This window comes from Elephantulus edwardii, unplaced genomic scaffold (genome assembly GCF_000299155.1).
Source record: "Elephantulus edwardii isolate Elephantulus edwardi_28Jun2011 unplaced genomic scaffold, EleEdw1.0 scaffold00050, whole genome shotgun sequence".
NCBI lineage: Eukaryota > Metazoa > Chordata > Mammalia > Macroscelidea > Macroscelididae > Elephantulus > Elephantulus edwardii.
In genome coordinates, this window is record NW_006399800.1 from 473737 (window position 1) to 482495 (window position 8759).

The 8759-nt window shown below is 39.7% G+C and overlaps 1 protein-coding gene and 1 pseudogene across 1 annotated transcript; both read right to left on the reverse strand.

Moving 5' to 3' along the window:
• Positions 1 to 978: 978 nt before the first annotated feature.
• Positions 979 to 1650, reverse strand: LOC102848649 (annotated as a pseudogene).
• A 1752-nt stretch (positions 1651 to 3402) lies between these two features.
• On the reverse strand, positions 3403 to 8119 carry LOC102847573 (chromosome unknown open reading frame, human C15orf61). The gene is made up of 2 exons (XM_006886626.1): positions 7774 to 8119; positions 3403 to 3530 (listed from the first exon to the last, which is right to left on the reverse strand). Exons 1-2 carry the CDS (start codon positions 8117 to 8119, stop codon positions 3403 to 3405), a joined length of 474 nt encoding a protein of 157 aa, XP_006886688.1.
• Positions 8120 to 8759: the final 640 nt, after the last annotated feature.

Sequence of the window (8759 nt, forward strand, 5' to 3'; positions counted from 1 at the left end):
GTGGAGCAAATGGTGGCGTTTCCCCTTTGTTGTTTTTGTTTTTAAATTAATTTTAGTGAAAGTTTACAGAAACTTAGGGTTTCCAGTCATTCATTGTTGCACTTTTCTCCCTGTCCATCCCTTCCTCCCAATTCACTCTTCTTGAAAAGTAAAACTCTTTCATTGTTATGCAATCCCTCCCCCCCCAAGTCCACTCCACTGTGCAGCCTTCATCCTGGACATGACAGTAATACCTGTCATGACAGTAATACCCAATCATATATCCCTGTCATGACAGTAATACCTGTCATGACAGTAATACCCAATCATATATCCCTGTCATGACAGTAATACCCAGTCATATATCCCTTTTAAATAGTTCTCTCCCTCATCTTTTTCAGTGCAATATACATCATTTATCCCCTTCTTCTGTGTCTTCCCTCAACCCCATTTTACCACAGTGGCCCTATGCAATATTTATCCTTTTGTGATTGAGATATTTCACTCAGCATAATGTCCTCCGGGGTCATCAATTTTGCATAGTATTTCATGAGATCCTTGTTTTTCAATGCAGCATAATATTCCGTTGTGTGAATATACCACAGCTTCTCTATCCATCTGTTTGCTTCTGGGCACTTAGGTTGTTTACAGCTCTTGGCTATTGTGAACAAAGGCGCAATAAACATGGGTGTGAAAATATTTGCAACTTTTTGAGAAAGCACCACACTGCCTTCCACAGTGGTTGCACCATTTTACACTCCCACCAACAGAGAATAAGAGTTCCAATTTCTCCATAACCTCGCCAGCATTTGATGTTTGCTGTTCTGTTAGATTTTGATATTCTAACTGGGGTGAGATGATATATCATAGTTGTTTTAATTTACACCTCTTTTAGAACTAAGGATTTTGAACATTTCTTCATGTGCTTGCTGGCCATCTGAATGTCTTCTTTGGTGAAGTGTCTGTTCATATCTTGTGCCCATTTTTCAACTGGGTTGTTTATCTTGTGATGGGCATTTCCCCTCTGTTATGGCACAAATTGATTACAAAGTTTATAGATCACTGGATAGAAAACTGCTAGTTAAGAGCGGAAGAACAGTCCTTCTCTTCAAAAGCTTCTAACATCTGGTTTGCCTTCTTCCCTGGGTAATTACAGGCACTGCCCAGTGCTCCAGTGGCTCCCAGAACCAGAGCACTCAAAAGTTAATCATGTACTTCAGAGAAGAATGCAGAGTGCCTTTGGCGATTCTGATCAACACATTGCCCAAAGTTTGAGAGATTTGTGCCACTGAATTTCGGCCTTTGGAAGGTGAGGATCTTATCTTGAATCCCATCCAACTACTCTTCAGCATGAATATTCAACCCAGTCAAGGCAGTAATGTGGTAGTAATAAAATGGCAGCGCAGGAGCAGCCACCGCTGCCTCCTTTAGGAAATGAATCAGGGCCCTTTTGTTCCACGGCTTGAGAAATAAAGGTGCAATGGCAGCAATGTCATCAGCTCCTAAGTCTGCCGCATGTTTGGCCAGTTCTTGTGACTTTTTCAAACTCACTGCTCCTACATGAATCACCACTCGATCCAAGCAAAAAATGTTCTTCACTTTTTGCTCTTCCACAGGATAGCCCACATATTGACCAATTACTGGTAAGTTGATCTCTCCATTCTCTGTCATTGGTGTGATGGTTGCAGCCACGAGTCCCTGCAGGAGTTTTCTTCAGGGTGGCCATTGTGGTGACTATGGATGATGTAGGCCAGTGTCACAGAGGCTGGTGATCAATGGGTCAGGATCCTGAAGACCAAGGTGACTGCTGACTTCCAGGTTAGATGACCCCTATGCAGGAAATGTTTTCGATAAAAAGCATAGTACAAGACATATAAACCAGTAAAAACAGCTTTTATTATGGTCATTAAGACATATGTGTGTGTATGTAATTATATACCTGGCTGCACAACTGCTTTGCATGTAAAAGATATACTTCTTCCATACAGGAAGCCGCTGCCTTCCTGAAGTTTCACTCTCCAATTAAGACTTCTGGACTCTATTTAAACTTTAAGGAACTCTAGTAGCATAGTGGTAACGTGTTGTTCTGCTAACCAAAAGGTTCAGTTTGAGTCTACCAGCTACTCTGTTGGAAAAAGGACCAGAAACCTGGTAACAGACGATCATTACGAGTTAGAGAAGATCTGATGGTAGCTGCTTTGGTTTGTAGCCTTTTGTGACCACAAATACATAGTTGCATGCTAGTCAAACAGTCCCAATGCAGGGCATGACTGTAGTTTATTCTCCTCGAATTATTAAAAATTTCTGAAATTTTCCATTCATATAGCTATTTCTAACCACCTCTGAAAATATAAATTTTTAAATGGCTTTGCTTTGAAAAATGCAATTAACTTAATAAAATCCTAACAGAATCACCATCCTATCTTTACAATTGTAGCTTGGTTCCCATTTCCAGTATCCAAGTCTGTGGATATGTACCATTTCCGCTAATAGCTCATATAAAGTTATAAAATTTATTGTTCTGAGCCTTTCAGATCTCAATTTTTCTTACTTTATCAGCATGCTATTTTCATCCAATTCACCCTGTTGCCTTTACAGTCATCATTATTAAAAATAGAATACTGTTGTTGATAGGTGTTGCTGAATATGACTCCTAGCAATCCTATGAACCACTGATCTGAACTCTGACCTATCCTTTGCCATCTTCATCAACCCTGATACACTCAAGTCCACTGCTGTCACTGTATCTATCCATCTCATCAAGTCTTCCTCTCTTTCACTGACTCTCCCCCTTTCCAAGCATGATGTCCCTCTCCAGGGAATATTCTTTAAGGAGGAAGAAGTTTCAACATTACATCTGAACTTTCATCCAGGTAAATGGCACAAGGTTTTAAATCATTTAAAACCATTTAAAACCCTGGCAGCTGAATGGCCTAGATTTCAGAATGCAATTAGATTTTTATCAATTTTAGATTGGCCAAGGACATTATCACTACCATATACCCTAGTATCTTCTCTTTCTTTTTCCAAAGTTACAGGAAAAAGAAAAAATTATCTTCTTCCTTTGTTTGAGTGTCTATATTTTCTCTTTAAAGAGATGATTTAAATAATTAATAACAAACAATGGAATCTATACACATTATAATCATTTTTTATCTGTAGTTTAACCTAGCTTGAGGAAAAAAAGTCGGTGTGAAGTTTATGTATTTGTAGTTCCCATTGGCTAAACAGAGTCTGCAATATATAACCACATATGAAAAGCTTCGCCTCTTGAGGGCAATGATTCATCTTAAAGAACCAAACACTGTGGCAAAGGAAAAAAAAGGGGTTTGCAAAAGTTTTATTTTAAAGGCTCAAAAATAAATATTGCACATATACACCAGAGAAAATCCACTGATATTTATGTTCTCTGATGCATCATTTTCAATACATGGCACCTTCATCTTCTTTATTTAGAAAATAAACTGTTATTGGTCCATAAGTGGTATGCACAGTTTCTGTGACTCTCGCAAATAGCCAGGAGCCAAGTCCATACAATAAAGTTGGAATTCCTAGAAAACAAATGAACACATTATTCATAAACATTAATACTCGCTAATAATACACCACAGTTTTGTCACAGTACAAATCACATAACACTTTTCGGCAGTTATCAATAAACTTAAAATTATAAAAACACTATTCAATACCGACTATGATTGTCTAAGAATTTAGCTGTATAGCAAAAACTGTGTAAGCCTAGAGACTCTTAATACTGTAGATAAGGCTGATATGAATTTTAAGTCAAAGGACTTTAGGAGCACTAATTCATTACTGTCAAATATGATCTAATTCTACAGTCTTTTTACAAATAAGAAAACAGGAGACTATTCATGAATTTAGTTATAGATGCTTCTGATTTTAGCCTAGAGCTTAAATTACTAGATCAACTTTCCCTTTCTTTAAATAAAAACAGTTAGTTAAACAATTTTTGCACAGCTCAAAAGGAACTGGGTCAAATATTTGTCTTTCAAAACCCAGAGTAAAACTTAACTGCAAGGAAGATTTTAGTATAACAGGCATGGCAAAGAAATATCCTCACTAGGATTTGTGTAACTGACTTGAAAACTATCTTGTTTCAACTTTTAGACTCCAACAACTTATTTCTTCTTTGGAATATTTAATTTGATAAGATTTATCTTATTTTTGAGGCTATCTGTCACTTGCAATCCACAATACTAAATACATACTACACAGATCTATGGGTAAATCACTTATATATGAAACATAAAACACATTTTTGGAAATCTGACCTTTTTTAAGGGACTTAGTTAAAATCAATGATTATGACCATATTAAAAACATAGAATAACAGGCACAAGAATCAACACATACTGTAGGTTCTGCATTAAGTATTTACTTTATTGCTTTCTTGTGAGAGTTGCTCAGAAAATAACTTAAATGTAAACAGATAAGCTGTATATTTGGAACATAGCTCTTTCTAATTATGAGGGAAGTTAGCATATGCTCAGAATGAACCACATAGGTAAGTTTGTTTTTCCCTTTTCTGCTGAAGAGGTATTTGCTATGTTATACTCTTTTTGAGAGCACACACCAGCTGACTTATTTTGTGCTTATTCCCTGAAGCTGCATTCCAACAACAGTGATGTCAGAAATGAATCATGAGATCACTACCTGGCAATGAGATGACGGGGAAATGCCAATGCAGGGTTGTACCTATTTTTAGGAATATATTGGGTCAGAGCATGACACTTTTACAGGCTTTCCTGAAATGTCTATAAAATCTTGCCAATATATAGTCATTTTTGCCCTGATAATACCCCAGAAAAATCTCTAAATGCCTTAATGATTTCTCTCTCTCTCACACCCCCCCACACACCCACACACCCCCCTCTCAAAAAAAAAAAAAACCCAAGGCTCATACTACTACTTATAAATCATTTATGAAAAGAAAAAAGGAAAATAAAGTGGCATGAAGGTGGAGGGGTATACAAGGGAAAAAATAAGAACAAGCAGAAGAGGACAGGAATAAGTACAGAGTAATTTTGAGAGAAGAACAACTTCAAATACAGGTTTACTATGCAATGATTGAAATCTGAATTAAGTAAGGGAAAAAATGAATTCAAGACACAAACATTCATTTTCTTAGTGAAAATAAAATATATCTTTTAAACAATGCAAAGGGCAAAAATTTAAGGAATGGCTTGTCACACCAAGAACTTTTTTAAGTGTTTACTAGTTGTTAGTTAAAAATCTAATACTTAAAAAATATCATATATTTGAAAAAAAATCATACAAATAAATAGCTAATATTGTAAAGCTAAAATAGGAGAGTTGATTAAAGGTCACTAGCTTACTAAAACCTATATTACTTCTTATTAGGAATAATAATAACACTATTAGGGATTAGACTAGATTCTTGGAATAGGAGTCAGAAATTCTACATTCATTTTTTTTTGTCATTTATTTCTTTAATCTGGGAAAAATAATGTACTAAATGGGAAGATTTGCAACCTAAATAATTTATACATTAATAAAACACCTTCTTTATCTATAACACATATGCTTTAAAGTCTTAAAATCTCATAAAAAATTAGCTTTTCCCACATGGAAACATTTCTTACCATCAAAATGAATTTGAAAGTCAGTTCTATGTGTAATAATTCATTCTGAGTTAGCTGAACAGTAGGTAAACCACTGTCAAATTAAGCACTTAGAAAAAAATTAGAACTTGGGTAGCAAGTCTCCGATTACCCATTCATTCCAATGGTGAGCTGATTTTCTTAAATCTCAATCTACTTCCCAGCAGGATATCCAGCCTGATAAACCATCAGTAAAATGTCAGTTTCTACTGAAGGGAGGGCAGAGTAGAAAGGAAACAAATGAGTCTAACTAATCTTTTATCATTTTCAATATGGAAAGATGAATTACCCAGATAATTACTAATTTGGAAGAGATGAAAAGGAATAAAATCCCAAGTATTTTCGGTAACATACTATATGTATTTAATGATCCATAAGGGCAATTCCACATCACAGAATAGGAGAGGATCCTCTCATCCAATTCACATTCCTTATCTTCATAAAAAAATAAATAGTACCAAATTGATGAATACAATACTCTTTAAAGAGGGGGGAGGCAGTATAAGCCAATTAGTATGGTAACATTCAGGAGAATTAAGTTTTCCTTTTTGTTTTACTTAAACCTCTTATTTCCATGTTGGCAGGATTAAAAGAATTTTTTTTCCCACTTTTCAAAGGCATACAATTAGTGAACACAGAGACCATTAAATCACTCTGGTCTTCTTTTCTACACAAAACCTGCAATTGAAGAGAAACATGTATTTCTCTATGTGAGGAACATTCTGGATATTCTACCTTCTTCCATTCCCTTAATATCTGTATTTAACAGAAAACTCTAGTCATTAAGAAGTGCAAGCTTTTAAATGGTGACAATTTTTTTTTATATAAAAACATACTCATTCAGGGTTTACCTATAACCTGTTATATTTTCCCTAATCTCTTACATTGTAAATTTGGGAAGAACTTCTGCTTCTGAAAATGTCCTTGAATCTAGTCATCAGGCTAGTCTAAATCATTCTGAATTGGATTTTCCAAGTCATCTCACCTCTCAAACTCAGTATCAGCTTCAAAATTAACCATACGCTATAGACAGTGTTGTAAAGATAATATTTTTAAAAGATTGCACATTGCTAAATAATCTTTTTCTACACTGGACTGAACCCATAGTCCCAGTGGAGCACTGGTTAAAAAACCTATGAGTGGGATATCTTAGTTATAAACAAAAATAAACATACACCACACCATCAGCTATTAAATTGTGCATTTTTACAGCTGAACAGAGAATTTAGCTTTAATTGTGATTTTAAAAGAAAGTTGCTGGGTAACATACTCCAGCTCCCAGTCCAGATTCAGAATTCCTGTAACTTAGACTAATGTTATCAATGAATTGGTTCTAAACACCTCGGAGGCCTCTGTATCTTTCACTAATGGATAAATGTTATATTCATGTTCATACCTCTTTAGCCATTAACTAGAAGAAAATGAAATCTAGCAAGAGTAACGACTCTCAGAATCAGAATATTAGCAGGAAACATACAAATATTAAACGAGGAGAGTCTTTTAGGCCCAGAACCCGAGGCAGCTAATGTGTCTGGTGAAAATGCTTTAAGTCTTTTCAGTAAAACGAACTTGCTGAGATTTCATATAATGGAAACAAAGAAACTTAAACCAAAAAAGTAATGCTGAGGGGGACGAATCCTGACACACAGTAATACGTTTCTTAACTTCTCGGCCACATTCCAGTGGGAACGTTGGCCAGTTAACAGGGAGTGAGCGGGAATGCCCCTCCCCGGCAGTAATGCAGGGTGGTCCCGCTGGACAGGTCCGTGGCTAAGCCCGGTTAGGAGAGCAAAAGGGGGACCAGTTCAGTAATCAGCAGTTTAACCTAAACAATGGGGAAGGGTGGAAGGAGTACAAAAGAGCCAAGGAAGAGCTTAGTCCTGCGAGGATGGCACAGTGGGAAGGGACAGGGGTGGTGTGTCTGGGACATCACTGTGCAGGATGCGACGGGGGAGCCTGCGTGGGGCCGGACCTTGGCCGGGGTTTCGGCCTCCGTGACACCACGTTTGTCGGCGTGCTTTGTAAACAGTAGGCGTGACCTGATGCGTCCTGGGCCGCATGGCGCGGGTCGTGCTTAACTGGGGCGGACGCGGCCTTCTTCTCCGCGCGGGGCACTGGCCGCAGCCCGGGGCCGCCTGGCTGGGCCACTCACCGAGGTTGATGACCTTGAGCACCGTGAAGAACCGATTCTGCCCGGCGAGGTCCTGCCAGGGGGCTTTGGAGCAGTGGTACTTGATGAAGGGGAAACAGCCGGTGCGCAGGACGTGGTAGTTGGCGCCCTGCACCGGCCAGTTGAAGTGCGAGAGGCCAAACTGGTCGTTGCGGACGGCGCTGTAGGGGACGCAGAAGGAGGTCCAGTGCGGCAGGCGCCGCTGCTGCAGGTGCAACGTCAGCACCTCCGAGGCGCGGGGCTTTGGGCCGGAAGCGGAGGCTGAGGCCCAGGGTCCGCATAGCAGAAGCCGGACGGCGGCCTCGTGGAGCCTCCGCAGGGGCTCCATGGCCCCTCCACCAGTCCTGGAGGCCGCTCGGTACCCGCCTCAACCGCTGGGCGGGACAGCCGGGCAGCGCAGCTTGAACGACCAAGAGGCCGCGCCAGCGCGCTTCCGCCGAGGACCCGCGCATGCGCACAGACGTCCCTGGCTTTTTGCGCCCGGTGGAGCGAGCGGGAAGGGTGTATGGTTCACCGAGTCCGAAGTGTTAACGTGAAGGAGGTCTTTCTAGCGTGACCTGTGAGTTTAAGTAGTCATGAGTAAGGGAGCTCTGGTAGCGTAGTGGTAAGGAGTGGTAAGGAGTGACGCTGCCAACCCAAACACACACGGTTCGAATCCACCAGCTTCGCGAGAGAAGCATGGGCGGTCTCCTCCGGTGTGATTTGTTAGTATGTGCGATGGAGTTGACTGCGACTCAAACCTTGCCCTATCTAGAGCCAGTCCCTCCATCTCTGGCACATCTGCCCCCATTGCCACAATAACTATCTGTGCAATTTACTGCTTCTGAAAACCAGCTTTCAGCTGAGTCCGATTCAGCGGTTCCAGCTCGAGGGTACACTAGAGTCAAGATTCATCAGTTTGGGAATTAGGAGTTGTTGTTATAGCAACTCTAAACTCTGCTCTGTCCTGTGCCAATCGCGCTGTCTCC